This window comes from Macaca nemestrina, chromosome 3 (assembly GCF_043159975.1).
Source record: "Macaca nemestrina isolate mMacNem1 chromosome 3, mMacNem.hap1, whole genome shotgun sequence".
In the NCBI taxonomy this organism is placed as follows: domain Eukaryota; kingdom Metazoa; phylum Chordata; class Mammalia; order Primates; family Cercopithecidae; genus Macaca; species Macaca nemestrina.
This window is the reverse complement of record NC_092127.1, coordinates 24658357-24680250: the sequence shown is the minus strand read 5'-3', so window position 1 is coordinate 24680250 and position 21894 is coordinate 24658357. Positions and strand designations below refer to the sequence as shown.

The 21894-nt window shown below is 43.9% G+C and overlaps 1 protein-coding gene across 3 annotated transcripts; it reads left to right on the top strand.

Annotated features, from left to right (window-relative positions):
- The first annotated feature begins 4436 nt into the window (after positions 1 to 4436).
- Positions 4437 to 15878, top strand: LOC105466729 (tripartite motif-containing protein 60). Of its 3 annotated transcripts, none has more exons than XM_011715844.2 (4): positions 4437 to 4548; positions 13629 to 13680; positions 13870 to 13925; positions 14204 to 15878. In XM_011715844.2, exon 4 carries the CDS (start codon positions 14208 to 14210, stop codon positions 15630 to 15632), a length of 1425 nt encoding a protein of 474 aa, XP_011714146.2. In that variant the 5' UTR covers positions 4437 to 4548; positions 13629 to 13680; positions 13870 to 13925; positions 14204 to 14207; the 3' UTR covers positions 15633 to 15878. The 3 variants fall into 3 exon arrangements, with proteins under 3 accessions (XP_011714146.2, XP_011714144.2, XP_011714142.2); XM_011715842.2 differs by having other exon boundaries at positions 13870 to 14070; XM_011715840.2 differs by lacking the exon at positions 4437 to 4548 and adding an exon at positions 4996 to 5281 and having other exon boundaries at positions 13870 to 15878.
- The last annotated feature ends 6016 nt before the right edge of the window (positions 15879 to 21894 follow it).

The window sequence follows — 21894 nt, the reverse complement described above, 5'->3', positions numbered from 1 at the left end:
CTTTCTCTATTGCAATTCCTCTGTCTTGATAAACTGGCTCTATCTAGGCAGCTACCAAGGTGAACCCATTGGGTTGTTACAGGAACAGGAACTTGGAAAACAAAAGTGGCCAGGCATGGTGGCTCAAGAGATCTTCTCACCTCAACCTTACAAAGTGCTGAAATTACTGGCATGATCCACCACACCCAGCCCAACTATTTTTTAATTTTTTTTTACTGACAGGGTTTCTCTAAGTTGAATAGGCTGGTCTCAAACTCCTAGACTCAAGCAATTCTACTTGCTTCAGCCTCACAAAGTGCTAAAATTACAGGCATGAGCCACCATGCCCATCCTGTACTAAATTCTTTAGAGTTAAGAAGCTCCACATTGGCTCTTTTTTCAGCCTTGAAGAGTTTTGCCATCAAATTTGTCCAGCTAAGGCATCTTCATCCCTCACATTCCACCTGAAATGTCACTTCCCCAGGAAAGACCTTGCTGAACCTAAATTGGTAGGGTGGGACACAATCCCTCAGGGTGGGACACAATCCCTCAGGGTGGGAGAGACCCACCCACTCACCCACTGAGATAAAAACTAATCCAAAAAGGTATTTGTTTCTCTTTCAAAGGTAGCCAGTTCTCCACGACTCCACCCTGCAACCCCGGGCTATGGGAAGCAGCTGACCTTGTGAAGCTCTCCCCTCCCTCACCATCTGGGAGGGGACGCTGTGCTCGTGAAGCTTTTAAAACCAACTTGCAGCCTTATTTTGACCCTCAAGTTGCTCATAAAATTTTTTTTTAATTGTATGAATCTGAAAAGATAACCAGGGAAATTAAATGTTAGTTGGAGCCAACACGAGCCTGATTACGGAAGAGACTGCCCCAGCACTCCTCAAAATCTTCACACTCTCCCTGCACCCAGGACACTGAACATGCACAGGCCCTTCCCTCCCTTTTTCCATTTCCACTGGAACCGCCAACCACGGAGCAGGCTGAGCCCCAGGCAAAAAGCTGAGAACTTTGCAAAGGTCTTGTGAAACATTCAGACTCCTGGTCCCAGAATTGTACAGTTAGAATAGGTGTGGTGGGCCTGCAAAAAGTAAGCTTTCAAGATTATAATCTGAATTAGGGTTTATGAAATGGTATGTTATCTTCAAAGAATTACTATGTGTGTTTGGGAGTGGGGGCGGGGAGTTAAGGGAGTGAAGTGGTAGTTGTCATTTGAGAACCCACCACCCTACATCGCCTGCATCCTCCAATCCATGGAAGCATCCTTTAATGTTCACAAAAATCTTTAAGGTATGGATTATTATTTCAAATGTGTAGATGAGGCAGTTTAGGTGTAGGCATGTTAAGAATCATCCAGAAGGGCCATGGTTGAAGCTGAGTGCTTCAAATCTTCCACAGGTTTTATTTATTCCCCAAATAAGTTTGAGACATATTTCCACCAAGAAGCTGATAGTGCCATGGGGGATTTGGATACGTTAGGTGAAGAATTGCAAAATTAGTTGTAAAATCAAATCTCAACTATGATATTCAACATAATGGGAATCTAGGCAAAGAAACTTGGAGTAGTTTGTGGATTTTTTTTTTCATTTTGAGACAGGGTCTCACTTTGTCACTCAAACTGAAGAGCAGTGGTGCCATCATAGCTCACTGCACCCTGGCACTCCTAGGCTCAAGCAATCCTCCTGCCTCAGCCTCCAGAGTAGCATGCACCACCACACCTGTATATTTTTTCTTATTTTTGTAGAGGGGAGGATCTGGCTATGGTGCCCAGGCTAGTCTCAAACTCCTGGCCTAAAGTGATTCTTCTTCCCTGACCTTACAAAGTGCTGGGATAGCAGACTTGAGCCACCATGCCCAGCTATGGACTAGAATTTTTTTCAGCCTCCCAAAGTGCTGGGATTACAGGCTTGAGCCACCGCGCCCGGCCGATTTTTTTAATAATAGGAGTTTGGTGTGGCACAGATTCAAGATATTGCAAAGACTTTTTTTGTTTCTCTTGTTTCTGCTGACTGTAATGATAGATATTCTGTTTATAGAGAGCACCTTTGACAAAATTAAAGGGACCACAAGTAAATTGGCATAAAGCTTTTTCAAAGAAGTATAATTCTTCAATTCCCATATGATAAAAAAAGAACTTCCTCATTGAAGATTTAAGAGTAAAAAGTGAACCGTACATGTTTATGTGTATATATATATATAGTTAACATAATACCATAAGAAAAATTTTAATTTTCATTAAATATTTATAGGTAATATATACATATCATGTGAAATATTTATATATAATATATACATATGCTATTATAATACAATAAAAATGTTTATAATTATATGAAATTTTAAATATATATTAAAATATGTTTCTAAAGTACATAAGTATTGCTAAAAATTAAAATACATGAGCCAGCAAGGTTCTTTCCCATGTGGCTACCCCCAGCTTAGGTCCTGCTGAAGGCTCCATGCCTTTCACTGAGTCTCCCTCACCTGTACCCCTAAGGTGATTCTCACTGAGATATTCTGTTCCCAGCAGAGGCTCAGAGATGCCTTGTGTGCACCAGTCAGGGGTTCACTGAGGATTGTGAGCTCCTTATGTCCTTGCAGAACAGATTCGTGGTCCTCCATCCAGGGCAGGAGCACAACACAATCCATCTTTTCTTTTTCTGTTTTGAGTCAGTCTCGCTCTGTCACTCTGGCTGGTCTTGAACTCAGGGCCTCAAGCGATCCTCTCCATTCGATCTTCCAAAGTGCTGGGATTACAGGCTTGAACCACCCGCCCAGCCTTTGGTTTAATGTTATGGTGGAGTCTGGCCCCATTCAGCCTTAAGCTTTTGGAGTTTCCTTTCCTTCGTACTATTGGTCAGACTCCAGATGCAGTCAGTGTCCTCCTGACTACAGCCTTTATCATCCTCTCTGATTGCATCTTCTGCACTAAGATGTCAAGATTTGAAGATTTCACTTGTCCCCTGTTCCTACTTCCCACTCTTCCATCAAATCTCAGACTTCATCACAGGAGGGTATTTTTCTGGGAAGGTAGCCCTAAGTTTTTTTATTTATTTATTTTATTTTATTGTTTTATTTTTTTGAGATTGAGTCCCACTCTGTTGCCCAGGTTGGAGTACAGTGGCCCAATCTCGGCTCACTGCAACCTCCGCCTCCCCAGTCCAAGTGATTCTCCTGCCTTAGCCTCTCGAGTAGCTGGGATTACAGGGATGCACCACCATGCTCGGCTAATTTTTTGTATTTTTAGTAGAGATGGGGTTTCGCCACGTTGGCCAGGCTTGTCTCGAACTCCCGACCTCAGGTGATCCGCGAGTCTTGGCCTCCCAAAGTGTTTGGATTACAGGCGTGAACCACCAAGCCTGGCCAAGTAGCCCTAAGTTTTAAACAGAAAAGTGCGCCGGCCGGGCGCGGTGGCTCACGCCTGTAATCCCAGCACTTTGGGAGGCCGAGGCAGGCGGATCACGACGTCAGAAGATGGAGACCATCCTGGCTAACACGGTGAAACCCCGTCTCTACTAAAAAATAGAAAAAATTAGCCAGGCGCGGTGGTGGGCGCCTGTAGTGCCAGCTACTCGGGAAGCTGAGGCAGGAGAATGGCGTAAACCCGGGAGGCGGAGCTTGTAGTGAGCTGAGATCGCGCCACTGCACTGCAGCCTGGGTGACAGAGCGAGACTCCGTCTCGAAAAAAAAAAAAAAAATGCTATGCCAATTCTATGATTTCTTCTGCAAATATTAGCCTCTTTCAGTGTCTTATTTACCAAGTTATAAGACTTAAGAGGCTCCTCACAATTACTCATCCTTCAGCCTTGAAGATTTTGCCCTCGAGTTCGTCCAACAAACTCATAATCGTCCCTTAAAATCTACTTTAAACATCAATTCCTCAGGAGACACCTTGGTGAGTCTGAGTTGGTAGGGTGGGACCTAATTTCCAGGGTGGTAACTACGCAGCCTCTCAACCGGAGACGTAAACTGATCCAAAGAGCTGATTATTCCCCTTGCACGTTAAAACTAACCACCCTGGCCGGGCGTGGTGGCTCACAGCAAGGCAGGCGGATCGCTTGAGCCCATGAGTCCGAGACCAGCCGGGGCAACATGGCGAAACCCAGCCTCCACCAAAAAAATACAAAAATCAGCCGGGCGTGGTGGCGCGCGCCTGTAAGGTAGGAGGATCGCTTGAGCCTGGATGGTCGAGACTATAGTGAGCCAAGACCGCACCAGACCCTGTCTCAAAAAAAAAAAAAAAGTTGCTCATAGGAATGAAAAATCTGAAAAGATGGCCATTGTGATTTAAATGACCCGCTGACAGGGCCCCCACGACGGAGGGAGCCGCCCCAGGCTCTCCTCACACTCTTCCCACTCTCCCTGCACCCTGGGGCATTGAGCATGCTCAGGCCCTTCCCGCCCACTTCCGGTGGAGCAGCCAACCACCGCGCCGGTCAATTGTGCGCCCGAAACTCGAAAACCAAGTCGCCCAGGGTTGTGTGGGGGTTCCGCTCTGCGTCCCGCGGGCTTCCACGGGTCCTGCACGGCATCAGGCCTGAACCGCCGGTCCAGCTGCTCCAGGTAAGCTGGGAGGGCCGCAGGAAAGGCGCAGTAGGGCCTGGCGGGAGGCCTCCTTAACTGGGCAGGGGCTGCCTGAGTATCAGCTGTGCCCACACCTGGGGGTCGCGACCTGTCCACGACTGAGCTCAGGCTGTGTGTGGATCCTTTTTTTGTTGTTTTTGAGACGGAGTCTTGCTCAGTCGCCCAGGCTGGAGTGCAGTGGCGCGATCGCGGCTCACTGCAACCTCCACCTTCCGGATTCAAGCGATTCTCCTGTCTCAGCCTCCTGAGTAGCTAGGATTACAGGCGCTCTCTACCACACCCGGCTAATTTTTGTATTTTTAGTACAGACAGGGTCTCTCCATATTGGCCAGGCTGGTGTCGAACTTCCGACTTCAGGTGATCCACCCGCTTCGGCCTTCCAAAGTGCTGGGATTACAGGCGTGAGCCGCCGTTTTCTGTTTTAGCCGCGGAGGTGGTGGGACCCCGATGATTGAACTTTGATGAAGATTCTGATCTGAACACCAGTTTGGGAAGTGGCCACGTGATCTCCAAAAATTATAGTGGGGACGTTAAGGAAGGATCTACCACCCTACAGCGCCAGCACTTCTCTGGCGGATTTCGTCTCCTTCCGTCCTCACAAGGATCTGGCTGTTAGGAAACTGCTACGGATGAGAAAGTTTAGGCTCACTTAACGTTTCGTATCATCTAAAGTAATAGAGGTTGAATCTGGAGAGCTGGGAATCTCCCACAGGTTTGATTCATTTGATTCATTTTGATTCAATTTGATTCATTGATCCCGCACTGTGGACTAGCACAAGAATCAGAGTAGGAGCCAGGCGCGGTGGTTCACACCTGTAACCCCCAACATGAGGAGGCCGATGCGGTAGGATCACTTGAATCCAGGAGTTCTAGCTCACGCTGGTGCCTGGGCAACATAGTGAGACCCCCGTCTCTACAAAAAAAAAAAAAAAAAAAATTCTGGGCATGGTGGGGCGTGCCTGTGGTCCCAGCTACTCGGGAGGCTGAGGTGCAAGGATCGCTTGAGTCCAGAGGCAGAGGTTGCAGTGAATGGAGATCGCGCCACTGCACTCCAGCCTTGGCAACTGAGTGAGATCCTGTCTCAAAAAATAAAATGAATTAGGTAGTAGAGGTTGAATTTTTTCTTTTTTAATGTGACAAGATCTCAAGCAGTAAAGGTTGAATTTTGAGAGTAGGGAATCTACCACAGGTTTGATTTATTAGCCTAATAATTATTGAACACACACCGAACACCAGCATAAGAATCTGAGTTGGTAATTCAGTTTTGAGGAAAACAAGGAAGAATTCAGACCTCGAACTGAACTCTCCAGTGTCCTTAACCAAAGGTTGACAAAAATAAATATAAAAATATCAACTACAGTCTGCTGTATGATCGGATATGTGGAGCCAGGAAAAGAGTAAAGTCCAGATGTTGGTGAGTCTTGTAATACTTAAGAGTAAGAAAAGCCATTCCATTGGAAATCGGAAGGTTGTAGGGTTGGATTTGTGTTTGGAAGCTATAGAGTTATGGAATTGACTGAGGAGACAGAGCATGTCAAAAATAAAGCCAGACACTGGGTAGTCATAAGGACAGATTTTAATCAGTAATGTACTATTGCAATAGGGAGAAGAATTCAGCATGAACAGAACTCAACTGTGATTTGTACAGAGGTAACCAAGTGTTTCAAAGGGGAACTGGGGAATGAAGGTAGTGAGTAGGGGCTCAGTAGAGTCAGGGAAGTGAAAAATTACAAAAAGTGGGAAAGGGGTGGTTGGGTCACGTGAAACACACCCGGGTTTGCTCACTGGCACTGAAGGAAGTCAAGCCCCAACTCTCCCATAGGTGCTGGGAGACAGGGGCCCTGTCTTCAGGTATCAGAAGATAGTTACTATAGTAGGCTAATGTTTATAGCTCGGACTGGGAAGGGTGGCTTACAATGCTGTTCTTTATAAACTTCATTGCCTGAGTCTGGAAGATGGGTTGGGGGAAGCTGGAGTGTGTGGGGAAGGACAGACCATTGAGTTCCCGCATCTATGCAGGAATGTTCCCTGCACTTTTTTATTTTAAATGAAATACACTTTAAAAAAAAAAAAAAAAAAAAGACGGATTCTCACTCTGTCGCCCAAGACAGAGTGCAGTGGCATGATCTTGGCTCACTGCAACTACCACCTCCTGGGTTCAAGCAATTCTCCTGCCTCAGCTTCCCGAGGAGCTGGGATTACAGGTGCATGCCACTACACCTGGCTAATTTTTGTATTCTTTTTTTTTTTTTTTTTTTTTGAGACTGAGTCTGGCTCTGTCGCCCAGGCTGGAGTGCAGTGGCCGGATCTCAGCTCACTGCAAGCTCTGCCTCCCGGGTTTACGCCATTCTCCTGCCTCAGCCTCCCGAGTAGCTGGGACCACAGGCGCCTGCCACCTCGCCCGGCTAGTTTTTTGTAATTTTTAGTAGAGATAGGGTTTCACCGTGTTAGCCAGGATGGTCTCGATCTCCTGACCTCGTGATCCGCCTGTCTCAGCCTCCCAAAGTGCTGGGATTACAGGCTTGAGCCACCGCGCCCGGCAATTTTTGTATTCTTAGTAGAGACAGGGTTTCACCATGTTGGTCAGGCTGGTCTTGAACTCCTGACCTCATGATCCACTCCCCCCCCCCGCCGGCCTCCCAAAATTCTAGGATTACAGGCATGAGCCACTGCACCCGTCCATGAAATATCCTTTTTTATAGCAATGTGGTTCTTTCTTATAATTTAAAAAATTCCAGTCATATTTTGCAACGTATTGGCTGTACAGCTTTGTTCAGAATGCTTAAAACTGCCTCTTCAAATTTACCCAACCCCAAAGCATCCATTAAACATGGTGTGTTGAAATAAGGATTAGGAGCCTATGCAATGACATTGTTATTTATGAAAATGTTAAACTGGAAGGTGGGAAGAGTTAAAGGACACATTATTTTATTTTAATTTCTTATTATTGAAAAATATAATTTTTAAGATGTAATAATACCTTACTGTCCCTTCAAAATTGGAATGTACATGATACTTTTGGCCCAACTACTGCTATAAGCAGTTAACACCTTTTCTAATTAGGAAAAATGAAGGCTGGGCGCGGTGGCTCAAGTCTGTAATCCCAGCACTTTGGGAGGCCGAGACGGGCGGATCACGAGGTCAGGAGATCGAGACCATCCTGGCTAACATGGTGAAACGCCGTCTCTACTAAAACATACAAAAAACTAGCCGGGCGAGGTGGCGGGCGCCTGTAGTCCCAGCTACGCGGGAGACTGAGCCAGGAGAATGGCGTGAACCTGGGAGGCGGAGCTTGCAGTGAGCTGAGATCCGGCCACTGCACTCTAGCCTGGGTGACAAAGCAAGACTCCGTCTCAAAAACAAAAAAAAAAAAAAAAAAAGAAAAATGAGAGATACAGTAGTTTTAGACCTAAATAACATTATAATATATATACTACAACAGTTAATGACATAAATGGAGGCAGTTTGACTAGATTTCTAAATGTTCTTTTCACTTGGAAATTTTATAAGATTTTGTAATAATACTTGTGTTAGTATCCCCAAGACCAACCCCGGGTTTGGTGATTTGCTAAAATGACCTCAGGACTCAGCATAGTATTATTTGAGGTTATAACCTAATTATTTTGAGATGACATCTTGCTCTGTCATCCAGATTGGAGTACAACTGCACAGTCATGACTCACTGAAGCCTTGAATTCCTGGGCTCAAGACAGCCTCTCACCCCAGCCTTCCGAGTGCTGGGACTATAGGCACATGCCATCATGCCTGGCTGATTTTTATAAAATTTTGTAGAGATGAGGTCTTGCTCTGTTACCCAGACTGGTCTTGAATGTCTGGCCTCAATTGATCCTCTTGCCTCAGCCTCCCAAAGTGCTGGGATTACAGATGGGAACCACCATGCCTGGCCAACAATTATGGTTTATTATAGTGAAAGGATACAAAGCAAAACCAGCAAAGGAAAAGGGTGTGTGGGATGAAGTCTGGAAGAAACAGAGCATAAGCTTCCAAGAGTCGTCTCTACGTGATGTCACACAGGACCTGCTTAATTTCTCTGGAGACAAAGTGATAAATGAGTGAACTGTTGTCTACCAAGGATACTCATTAAAGATTTGTCTTTCCAGAATTTTCACTGAGAAGAGATCATGCAGGCTTCTCCACCTAGCTTATATCAAAATTCTAGTTTCTCAGAAGGAAAGCAGCTATTCATCATAAACCTCATTGTTTGTATAAACACTGTAGGTGTAGGTGTAGTAAGCCATTGTTTTTTCTTTTTCTTCTTTTTTTTTTTTTTAGACAGAGTTTTGCTCCTGTTGCCCAGACCGGAGTGCAATGGTGCGATCTCGGCTCACTGCAACTTCCACCTCCTGGGTTCAAGTGATTCTCCTGCCTCAGCCTCCCTAGTAGCTGGGAGTACAGGCATGCACAACCACACCCGGCTAGTTTTTGTATTTTTAGTAGAGACGGGTTTTCATCACGTTGTTCAGGCTGGTCTTGAACTCCTGACCTCAGGTGATCTGCCCGCCTTGGCCTCCCAAAGTGCTGGGATTACGGCGTGAGCCACGCACCCGGCTAATAGTGAGCCATTCTTACAAGGGAATGGCAGGACCCATTTCCTCATAAGTTCCTTATAAATTCTGGAAATCAAAGTTGTCAGGCATGAGCCAAGTAGCAGCCTTGCAAGCAGCCTTCTAAGGGTGGCAGCCTTAGGCCTGCCGTGCTCGTTCTTCTGCACAGTGCCACTCGGTGAGCATCTGTTCTGGGTCAGGCACTGTACTATCCTTACACGGTTTTTTCATTTAATGCTTTCAGCTTTCTGAAATAGAAACAGACTCAGAGAAATTAAGTTAGTTGATCAATGACATACAGATCTAGGTAAGTAAATGTTGGAGTGAAACACCCATCCCATTAGAGACTGCTACCTAATAATTTGTGTGATATCTGTTTACATCATCTTACGAGTTTTTTTTTTTTTTAAGTTTAAAAATCTTGATTTTCCCATCGTTAGACTATTTGATATAGTAACAATTTGTGGATATCCATCTGGGTGGGTTAAACAGAATGCTATATGAAGCACTTTAATAAAGGTTTTCAAGGCTATGCACTAATGTGAATATGAAAAAAAGATGATGTGCTTAGGCCGGGCGTGGTGGCTCACATCTGTAGAGACTTTCTCATCTGTCTCACTTTGAGAGACTGAGGCAGGCAGATCACTTGAGGTCAGGAGTTCAAGACCAGCCTGGCCAACATGGCGAAACCCCGTCTCTACTAAAAATACAAAAATTAGCCGGGCATGGTGGCAGGCACCTGTAATCCCAGGTACTGGGGAGGCTAAGGCAGGGGAATTGCTTGAACCTGGGAGGCAGAGGTTGCAGTGAGCTGAGATCATGCTATTGCACTCCAACCTGGGAGACAACAGTGAAACTCTGTCTCAAAAAAAAAAAAAGAGAGAGAGAGAGACCGGGCACGGTGGCTCACGCCTGTAATCCCAGTTCCCAGCACTTTGGGAGGCTGAAGTGGGTGGATCACCTGAGGTCAGGAGTTCGAGATCAGCCTGGCCAACATGGTGAGACCCATCTCTACTAAAAATACAAAAATTAGCTGGGCATGGTGGTGTGTGCCTGTAGTCCCAGCTACTTGAGGCTGAGGCAGGAGAATTGCTTGAACCCAGGAGGCAGAGGTTGCAGTGAGCCGAGACTGCGCCATTGCACTCCAGCCTGGGCAATGAGAGCAAAACTCTGTCTCACAAAAAAACAAAACAAAACAAAACAAAACAAAAACAGTGTGCTTAGTGATTTAGTATCACACCAGTAGTCACATCAGTTAGTATTAGGACTTTGGATAAGCCTATCAAATCATTATACTTTTTTTGTTTGTTTTGCTAAGTCTCGCTCTGTTCCCAGGGCTGGAGTGCAGTGGCAGTATCTTGGCTCACTGCAACCTCTGCCTCCTGGGTTCAAGCAATTCTCCTGCCTCAGTCTCCTGAGTAGCTGGGACTACAGGCACGTGCCACCATGCCCAGCTAGTTTTTATATTTTTTAGTAGAGATGGGGTTTCACCATGTTGGCCAGGCTGGTCTCGAACTCATGACCTCAGGTGATCCACCTGCCTTGGCATCCCAAAGTGATGGGATTACAGGCATGAGCCACCACGCCTGGCCAAATCATTACATTTACATTCCATGTTTGTAATTAAAGATAATAACAAAACTCTCAGGGTTTGGGGTTTTACCTTACTCACAAGCTATTAAGTTATCCTGTTAATATTTAATGGATACTTTCAGAAGATATAACACTCTTGGATTGGAGACAAAGAACTTCATTACTCCTGGCACAGCTGGCAGCATGTGCATCATGCTGGTGTTGGTTCCCCATGCCTCCCAAGTCCCACAGAGGTGGTGCAGAGGGACCATGGTACATGTCATACACAATGTAGGTTTCCATCATAGCCAGTGAACCCCGAGCTTGGGAACCTATTTTTTTAGCAAACCTGTTCTTTGTCCCAAATTGACACTTTATGTCTTCTTTCAAGGATACTTCCTGCAAACACAACCATAAGAAATATCCTAGATAGAGTGGTCATAGTGAAATTTTTGGCCTATTCAGGAGACCAGAGAAGTACACTCAGGGCCTATGACAGATCTCCATGTTTGTTGTGAGGGTTTAATTAAGGAGATCAGTTATTTTGTGGGAAGCACTGTTCCTGACACATAGTAAACCTTACCAGAGAAGGAGACTTTCGAGCTGTTTCCAAATATGAGAGATCAGTCTTGAGGAAAAGGTGAGGAAAGGATCCTCTAGGTAAAGGAAATAGTGTTTGCAAAGATGAGACATTTACATAGAATGGTTAGATTCTGAACCCTACTAGATCAGAGGAAGATACAGCTGTAAGTCAGTGTATGTTAGAGAATGCACTTTCACCAGTCCGTTTCTACCATCCGCACACTGACCTAGCACAGCTATTTAAGAGCACTCACATGGATGGCAGTGGCCAGAAGATCTGGTAAGTAATTCGGAGTCAAAGGGAAAAGGAGTGAATTTACCTATAGACTGGGATTACTTGCAGGTGTATATAGGAAGGCAGGACAAGTTCAGCCCAACTTCCTTTTCACAGTTCCTTCAGGACCCTAAGCCTGATGTAGCTGTGTGTTCTGCTGAAGTGTGTTGGAATGAAATGGGTGAGGAGTAGATCTTAAAATTTGTGACAACTACATATAACCTGTTTCATTAATTCTTTTCATTCTTTTTTTTTTTGAGACATGCTCTGTCACCCAGGCTGGAGTGCAGTGCTGTGATCTCAGCTCACTGCAACCGCACCTCCTAGATTCAAGTGATTCTCCCACCTCAGCCTCCCAAGTAGCTGGGACTACAGACAAGCACCACCACGCCCAATTAATTTTTGTATTTTTAGTAGAAATGGGGTTTCACCATGTTGGCCAGACTGATCTTGAACTCCTGACCTCCAGTGATCCGCCTGCCTTGGCCTCCCAAAATGCTGGGATTACAGGTGTGAGCTAATGCGCCCAGCTCCTGTTTCATTAAATCTAAGATGAATGATTCTATTCATACTAGAATAATTCTGAAATGGGCTGAGTGCAGTGGGGCTCTCTTTTAATTTTGAACAGTCTCCCAACCTAAATTTTATGTTTTATAACATTGACATTATTCTCTTTTTGTATTATTTTTGGATTTTTTTCATTCATGTATCCACTTGTTCATGATTCACTTTCTTGAAGGTCTTTACTGATTTTCTACTACCTCCCTATGAATAAGGTAGACTAAGTACCCACTTCCAGTCTATCTCATTCACCAGCTAAGGCCAAAAGAGAAACAAATACCTGAAGAAAACAATCTCAAGTATGATTGAGTTCTATGAAAGTAAAGAGATGGGATAATGAGAGACTAGAGGGTGGGGTGGGAGGCAGTCAGATTGATGAGCAGCAGATAGGAGTTGTGAGGTGACCTGAAGGAAAAGAGAGGTGTTTATAAGGATCATGATCCTTTCACCAGTAAATATTTAAGCATGTATTTCCTAAGAATGAGGACATTTTCTTTTGTAGCTATGGTGCAGTTAGGAAATTCAGGAAGCTTAACTTTGATGTATTACTAATATCTAATAAAGAGTACATCCTCCATTTTTTCACTTTGTCCTATACTGTCCACTTTATTACAACTTTTTTTTTTCTCAGTCTAGAATCTAAGCTAAGAGAATGAATTGCTTTTTTTGTTCGTTTGTTTTTCCTCATATGTAAGGAAACAGGCTGGGCATAGGGGCTGACACCTATACTCCCAGCACTTTGGGAGGCCAAGGTGGGAGGATTGTTCAAAACCACCCTGGCCAACATAGAGAGACCCCCATCTCTACAAAATATTTTAAAAATTAGCTGGGCCTGGTGGCACAAGCCTGTGGTCACGGTTACTCTGCAGGCTGAGGCTGCAGAGAACCATGGTCATACCACTGCACTCTGGCTTGGGAGACACAGCAAGATCCTGTCTCAAAAAAAAAAAAAAAAAAAAAAAAAAACCTGCTTTTTTTCCCAGCACTGTTGTCATTTGTGCTGTTAAGAACCATTTTCATGTTGAATCTTGTATGATTTGGATTTCTTCACTATTATATATACATACATACATTTTTATATATAATTTTATAGGTCAGGTGCAGTGGCTCACACCTGTAATTCCAGCACTTTGGGAGGCTGAGGCAGGCAGATCACATGAGGTCAGGAGTTCGAGGCCAGCGTGAAACCCCGTCTCTAACAAAACTACAAAAATTAGCCAGGCGTGGTGGCGGGCCCCTTAATCCCAGCTACTTGGGAGCCTGAGGCAGGAGAATCACTTGAACCTAGCAGGCAGAGGTTGCAGTGAGCCAAGATTGTGCCATTGCACTCCAGCCTGGGTGACAGCGAAACTCCATCTCAAAAAATAATAACAATTGTATGTTATATAAAATAGAATTTTATATGTAATATAAATAATAATATAATATAATAGAATCTTATGTATTTTATATATATATTCTGCACAAGTTCTCCACAGATGGTAATGCTTTGCTCCCCGTTGCAGGTCATCAGTTTGCCCCATCATTGGATAAGGTGGTATTCTCTACATTATAAAGGTACTTATTTTTCTCTTTGTAATTAAAATATAATCCTAGAGTAAAATTTTGAGAATGTGAATATCATTCCCCCATAACATTTTACCCGGTAGTTTTTATAGTTAGTGATGATTCTTGCCTGAACAAATTATTATATTGTGATTCCAAATCCAGGAGATTTTGAAATTAAAAATCTTTTCTCATCCACAGGAATGACTGCGTATTATAACCTGTGGCTAGTTTATTGAAGAAGAAAATCATTACAGGTAGATTCAGATGGGCTGATCTATAATAGAGCTGTAAGCTTTGAATTATTATCCTCCAAGTGAACGAGCAGGGGACTAAACAAGACTCCAGTGGGTGCCATCAGCATGCCAGGCCAGTGAAACCTAAACCTGATCAATCTACAAGGTCTGGGAGGGGTATCCACTTCTCAGTGGGTTTGCGTTCTACGGAGGCCGGACAAGTTCAGCCCAACTTCCTTTTCACAGTTCCTTCACACTGACCAGAGGGAGCTTACCTTACGCACTACCTTTGTTCGCAGCTCAATGGAACTCGTGACGGCTCTGGTGAACCTCCAAGAGGAGTCTAGCTGTCCCATCTGTCTGGAGTACTTGAAAGACCCAGTGACCATCAACTGTGGGCACAACTTCTGTCGCTCCTGCCTCAATGTATCCTGGAAGGATCTAGATGATACCTTTCCCTGTCCTGTCTGCCGTTTTTGCTTTCCATACAAGAGCTTCAGGAGGAACCCCCAGCTCCGTAATTTGACTGAAATTGCTAAACAACTCCATATTAGGAGGAGCAAGAGAAAGAGACAGAAAGAGAATGCCATGTGTGAAAAACACAATCAGTTCCTGACCCTCTTCTGTTTGAAGGATCTAGAGATCTTATGTACACAGTGCAGTTTCTCCACTAAACACCAGAAGCACTACATTTGCCCTGTTAAGAAAGCTGCCTCTTATCACAGAGAAATTCTAGAAGGTAGCATTGAGCCCTTGAAGAATAATATAGAACGAGTTGAAAAAGTGATAATTCTGCAAGGCAGCAAATCAGTGGAGCTGAAAAAGAAGGTAGAATATAAGAGGGAAGAAATAAATTCTGAGTTTGAGCAAATTAGATTGTTTTTACAGAACGAGCAAGAGACTATTCTTAGGCAGATACAAGATGAAGAGATGAATATTTTAGAAAAACTAAATGAAAACCTTGTAAAATTTTCAGATTATGTTTCCACGTTAAAACATCTACTGAGGGAGGTAGAGGGCAAGTCTGTGCAGTCAAACCTGGAATTACTGACACGTGTTAAGAGTGTGCACCACAGTTATCAAAATCTAAAACGTCCTGAACTCTTTTCATTTAGTTTAACAAAATATGGTTTCAGTCTTCCTCCTCAATATTCTGGCTTGGACAGAATTATCGAGCCATTTCAAGTAGATGTGATCCTAGATCTTGACACAGCACATCCTCAACTTATTGTCTCTGAGGATAGAAAAGCTGTGCGATATGGAAGAACAAAACCAAACATTTGTTATAACCCAAAGAGATTTTATGTCTGCCCTGCTGTCCTAGGCTCTCAGCGATTGAGTTCTGGGCGACATTACTGGGAGGTAGAAGTGGGAAACAAACCTAAATGGATATTAGGTGTGTGTCAAGCCTGTCTTCTTAGGAACTGGCAGGATCAGCCATCAGTTCTGGGTGGATTCTGGGCAATTGGGCGATACATGAAGAGTGGTTATGTTGCATCAGGTCCTAAGACAACCCGGCTTCTGCCAGTAGTAAAACCCAGTAAGATTGGTATTTTTCTGGACTATGAATTGGGCGATCTTTCCTTTTATAATATGAATGATAGGTCTGTTCTCTATACTTTTAATGATTCTTTCACAGAAGCCCTTTGGCCTTATTTCTATACTGGAACAGATTCTGAACCTCTTAAAATCTGCTCAGTATCAGATTCTGAAAGAAGGAATTGGTAAATGAGTCTGTTTCAGTTTTTGTAGGTAACTTAGCCAGTAAATTTAATCTCATTTCTGGAATCTTTAAGTTTTACCACTGAAAACCAGAGTTGATTTTTCTCCTAAATTTTTGGCAACTATAAAAAGATGTTCATAATGCCACTTTCATATATTTAGTCTATGAATATCAATTGTCAAGTGCTTTGATTTCTAAGATAAAATATTTTAGAATTATGTTACTTAACATGTCTAATAAAATGTTTTCAAATTGCCTATAATTTTTTTTTTAGTTAAGACAATTATTTAAAGTTGCATACATTATATGAATATCATACTTGTCACATACCTTTCTTTTTAGTGGATTCTTCTGTTTACCTCCATATTTCTCATAATTTGTTTCTGTTCTTTTGTGTGTGTCACTTGAAACAACTGACTTATTTTTGTGGTTAATGAAGATTTCACTTTGTTTAAATACTTTCCCCACATATACTTACCTGTGCACAATCCATAAGTAATCTCTAACAGCTCTTTTTCTCTTTCTGTGTATCACTGGCCAACCTACACCAACTACACTCGTGACTACTTCCAGGCACTACCATTCTAGGAATTGACCTCTACTCTTAGCTTCTTTCTTGGTTTAAGCCTCTGTTTTCCTCTTTATCTTTTCATTTTGGGGTATCATCAACCCAAATGTTGCAGCATTGTAAAGTTTGTCAGACTACAAATTTGCAAATGACTTTTCCCACATTTGGATGGCAGTTAAAGAGAATATTTGGAATCATTTTAATTTTTAAAACTTGATGGTTTTGACAAGTCTGATATCAGTCTGATTCTTGATGCTTGGATACCACTGTTTTTCATAATCCTTTAAGATCTTTTGTAGCCCTAGTGTTTGGACTTTGTTTATTTTACTGACTAATCAAAGCTTAGTTTAGTATCCCTTTTCCAAAATGCTTGCAACCAGAAGTGTTTCAGCTTTCAGATTTTGGGGGGGATTTTGGAATATTTGCTTATGCACGATGAGATATCTTGGGGATGGGACACAATTTGAAAGAAAAAATTCATTTTATACACACAGCCTGCAGGTAATTACACGGAACAAAGTTTGTGTACGTTGAACCCTCAGAAAGCAAAAGTGTAGGGTGTGGAATTTTCCACTTGGGTGTCATGGCAGCACTCAGTGTTTCAGATTATGGAGCATTTTGATTTTATGTGTTTTGATTAGGGATGCTGAACATCTGCCTGCAATTTGGAATTGTATTAGATGAGCAAAACAAAGGTTTCCATCCTTAAGCAGCAGACTTCCTGGAGGGGAGAAAGGAAACAATAAAATAGTAAACACAAAGAATTGCTGTAGTGTGTTAGATGCTGATCAGATACTGTGGTGATAGGGAAAAGCAGGTCAATGTCACCTGTATGAGAGTGCTGTGCATGAGGGAGAGTTAGCTATGTGAGGTGGGTGGTCAGGGTAGGTATCTTGGAGAACGTGGAATCTGAGCAAACATTTGAGTTGAGGGAATAGGCTTGGAAATAGATCCTCATCAAATTTCATTTCAGAGTGCATGGCTTGAGAAAGTGTATGGGGAAGGGACTGTCAAGCTGTAATAATAGCAAGGAAGCCGGTGACAAGTAGTGAGTAAAGAAAAATACTGGAGTAAGGTCAGAGAGGTAGTATATTTCTCTCTTATTTGATCTTGGGGTTTCTCCAGAGAGTGGCTATACCCTCCAGCCCTGCCCTGCCCCAACTCCAGGGGATTTGGTAGTGGATATTTACAGGGTGCCTTTGATGGGATATTTCTTTATCCTAGTGGATGGCCTAATGCCTGAGTATCCAATCTGTGACCAGGAGTCCCTCTCACAGGAAACTTGTTTATACTGACAAACACCCTGTGGCTCTTGTCGGACCTATTTCCAGCTTATTCATGCCAAGACAGCCACTCTGTAGGAGAGCCCTGACCAGGAGAAAAGTTAAGCCCATGTGTTAGTAGAGTTTGACATAGAGGAGGTAACGCAACAAAAACACATTAAATAACAGAAACAGTTTTATTACAGGTCCATGAGAGAAGACAGTACTGTTGAGGGCTGATGAGAAGGCTGCAGGGGCAGTGCTGCTCACCTAGCGGTTGAGGAGCCAGAGAGAGAGAGAGACCAATGGGCCAAGGCCTTTATTGGGGTCCAGTGCATTTCCCAAGGGGCATTCTAGTTGGTGGATTTGAGGTAAGCAGGCATGAGTTTCGTGGGGTCACACTGTATGAGAGGTAGTCCTTGCAGCAAATGTATACAGTCCCCTGTGGGTTGTGCAGGCCAGTGGGGTGAGTCAAGTAGGTTTTATCTACATGTCTTATTAGGGAGATGGTCACCAGGAGGCTGTTGTATAAGGCAGATACCTGGATCAAATACGTTGAGGAACAGAACTAGAGAACTGGTAACAATATTAAGGGCAACCAAGCCCTGTTTCTGATATGAGAAAGTTAAATCCTTATTAAAAGTGGATGTTTACAGCTCAGGAAGGCAAAAAATTAAAAAAAAAAAAATGCTGAAGGCTGGACACAGAGGCTTACACCTGTAATCCCAGCACTATGGGAGGTCACTTGAGCCCAGGAGTTTGAGACCAACCTGAACAACATAGTGGGATGCTACCTCTATAAAAAATGTTAAAATTTAGCCAGGCATGGTGGTGAGTACCTGTTGTCCTGGCTACTTGGGAGGCTGAGGCAGGAGGATCACTTAAGTCCAGGAGGCTGAGGCTGCGGTGAACTATAATTGTGCTACTGCACTCCAGCCTGGGTGACAGAAAGAAACCCTGTCTCAAAAAAGAAAAAAGGAAAAAATCATAGGAAAAATATATTTACTATTCATTAAGTGGAAGTAGATCATAAAGCTCTACATCCTCGTCATCTTCAGGTTGAGTAGGCTGAGGAAGAAAAGGAGAAGTTGGTCTCAGGTAGCAGAGGCAGAATAAAATCTGTATAAGTGGCTCTGCTCAGCTTGTACCCATGTTGTTCAAGAGTCAACTGTACACTACATCATCTATGAATTATTCTTGTCAAGAAAAAAGTTAAATCTGAATTTAGCAAGCCTTTATAACTAACTCTCAGTTTACAGAAAATATGGGGGTCAAGGAATAAGTTAAGTGACACAGGAAATGACACAGAAATGTGTGAAATAATACAGGACAGTTACCTACTCTACTCAACAAGGCAATGATATTTTTTTAGTTGAAACCAATAAAATTTCTAAATGTAAAACATAAAACTTCTTTCAATCCAGATTTGAACAAACCAACTTTAAAAAGACATTTTATTGGCCGGGCACGGTGGTTCATGCAAAAAGAGCGAAACTCTGTCTCAAAAAAAAAAAAAAGACATTTTATTTTATTTTAATTTTTTTTGAGATGGAGTCTTGCTCTGTCACCCAGGCTGGAGTGCAATGGCACAATCTAGGCTCACTGCAACCTCTGCCTCCCAGGCTCGAGTGATTCTACTGCCTCAGCCTCCCAAGTAGCTGGGATGACAGGCACGTGCCACCACACCCAGCTAATTTTTGTATTTTTAGTAGAGATGGGGTTTCACCATGTTGTCCAGGCTGGTCTTGAACTCCCGACCTCAGGTGATCCACCCACCTCTGCCTCCTAAAGTGCTGGGATTACAGGCGTAAGCCATGGCACCTGGCCAAAAAGACATTTTATAAGGCACTTGGGGAATTTTCAATACATATTAAGAATAAAATAATACCAAGGAGGAAGCATTGCTTGTTTTGTTAAATATAATAAAGGTTATCTAAGATTATACCCATATTTGTTGGAGTGGGTACTTCCCCCTCAATGACAGCAATTAAAAGGAGGAGAAAACAGGAATTAGTGAAATCCTAATGAATGTTGAATGCTGATTGATGGAAATATGGGATTATTTGATTATGTATTTATTTTGATTTTATTTATTTATTTTGAGATGGAGTCTCACTCTGTCCCCAGGCTGGAGTGCAGTGGTGCGATCTCGGCTCACCACAACCTCCACCTCCCAGGTTCAAGTGATTCTCCTGCCTCAGTCTCCTGAGTAGCTGGGATTACAGACATTGACCACCACCCCCGGCTAATTTTGTATTTTTAGTAGAGACGGAGTTTCTCCATGTTGGTCAGGCTGATCTCGAACTCCCAATCTTAGATGATCCACCCACCTCAGCCTCCCAAAATGTTGGGATTACAGGCATGAGCCACCAGGCCCAGTGCCTGGAGACATTTCTACTGTTACCTTACCACTGAGGTAAAGTATCTCCATGATTACCTCCAGTATCTCCATGATTACCTTCATCTACCCCCGAGAGATTGGGCCTGCCACTCGACGCCGCAGCTGTCTGGAGACTGGCAGGCCTTGGCCTGAAGGTCTGTAGGGTGAGTGACCTGCAAGACTCGCAAGAGGGGAAGCCGACAGAGATACCAACCGACGGAGTGCTGTGCCCCCTGGTGCCAACAAGAAAGCTGAGGCTGGGGCTGGGTCAGCAACTGAATTCCAGTTTACAGGCAGATTTGGTCATGGACGTGGTCAGCCACCTCGGTAAAACTGGAGAAGATTATTTTGCAATGAATAAATTTACAGCCAAAAAGAAAAAAGAAAAGGAGATCTTGTCATTTGTGACAACATGGGCGGACCTGGAGGACATTATGCTGAATGAAATAAACCAGACACAGAAATAAAGCTATGGCAGCTGGGCGTGGTGCCTCACGCCTGTAATCCTTGCACTTGGGGAGGCTGAGGAGGGTGGATCATGAGGTCAAGAGATCGAGACTATCCTCGCCAACATGATGAAACCCCGTCTCCACTAAAAATACAAAAATTAGCCGGGCGTGGTGGCGGGCGCCTGTAATCCCAGCTACATGGGAGGCTGAGGCAGGAGAATGGCGTGAACCTGGGAGGCGGAGCTTGCAGTGAGTGGAGATCGCACTACTGCACTCCAGCCTGGCAACAGAGCGAGCCTCCGTCTCAAAAAAAAAAAAAAAAAAAAATTAACCAGGCGTGGCGTTGTGTGCCTGTCGTCTCAGCTACTTGGGAGGCTGAGGGAGTAGAATCGCTTGAACCCAGGAGGCAGAGGTTGCAGTGAGCCGAGACCGCGCCACTGCATTCCAGCCTGGGTGACAGAGCGAGACTCCGTCTCAAAAGCAAAACAAAAAATAAATAAATAAAACTATGGCGTGATCTCACATATATGTGAAATCTTAAAAGATTGAATACATAGAAGCAGGGAGTAGAATGGTAGTCAACAGGGGCTGGGAGGCGGGAGAGTGGGGATATGTTGGTAAAACGGCACAAAGTTACCCTTATACGTGCTGTACAAGTATAGTCTCCTTCACCCAGATGATCACTACTTAGACCAAGCTTGTCTAACCCACAACCTGCAGGCTGCATGCATCCTAAAACAGCTGTGAGTGCAGCCCAACATAAATTCATAAACTTTCTTAAAACATGAGATTTTTTTGCATTTATTTATTTATTTAGAGTCTTGCTCTGTCGCCCAGGCTGGAGTTCAGTGGCGCGGTCTCGGCTCACTGCAACCTCCACGACCTCCGTATCTGGGCTTACTGCAACCTCTGCCTCCGGGTTCAAGCGATTCTCCTACCTCAGCCTCCTGAGTGGCTGGGATTACAGGCATGCTGGCCACCACACCCGGCTAATTTTTGTATTTTTAGTAGAGACGGGGTTTAACCATGTTGGTCAGGGTGGTCTCCAATGCGTGACCTTGTGATCTGCCTGCCTCTGCCCAAAGTGCTGGGATTACAGGTGTGAGCCACCGTGTCCGGCCCATTTTTGCATTTTTTTTTAAGGTCATCAGCTGTTTGTTAGTGTTAATGTATTTTATGTGTGGTCCAAGACAATTCTTCCAATGTGGCCCAGAGAAGCCAAAAGATTGGTCACCCCTGATTTAGACTGAGGCCTTAGCTTGATCTTAGCCATTTCCCCAGGAAGCCTTCATAGGCCGGGTCGCACTAGGGGAGGTAAGCCTGTCATCTGCTCCTGTAGGCCACTGTTCTGCGGCATCCAGGACTGCTGGGCGCAGTGGTTCATGCCTATAATCTCAACACTTTAGGAGGCCAGGAAAATCGCTTGAGCCCAGGAGTTTGAGAGATCATCTTGGGCAACACAGTGAGACCCCTGCCTCTACAAAAACATGGAAAAAATTAGCCGGGCATGGTGGCCCATGCGTGTAGTCTCAGCTACTTGGTAGGTTGAAGTTTGGGGATCACTTGAGACTGGGATTTGTAAGAGACTGCAATGATCCCTAATTGTGC

Excerpts from the sequence above, each read along its gene's own strand:
- LOC105466729 (XM_011715844.2), top strand. The coding sequence starts at position 14,208 with ATGGAACTCGTGACGGCTCTGGTGAACCTCCAAGAGGAGTCTAGCTGT.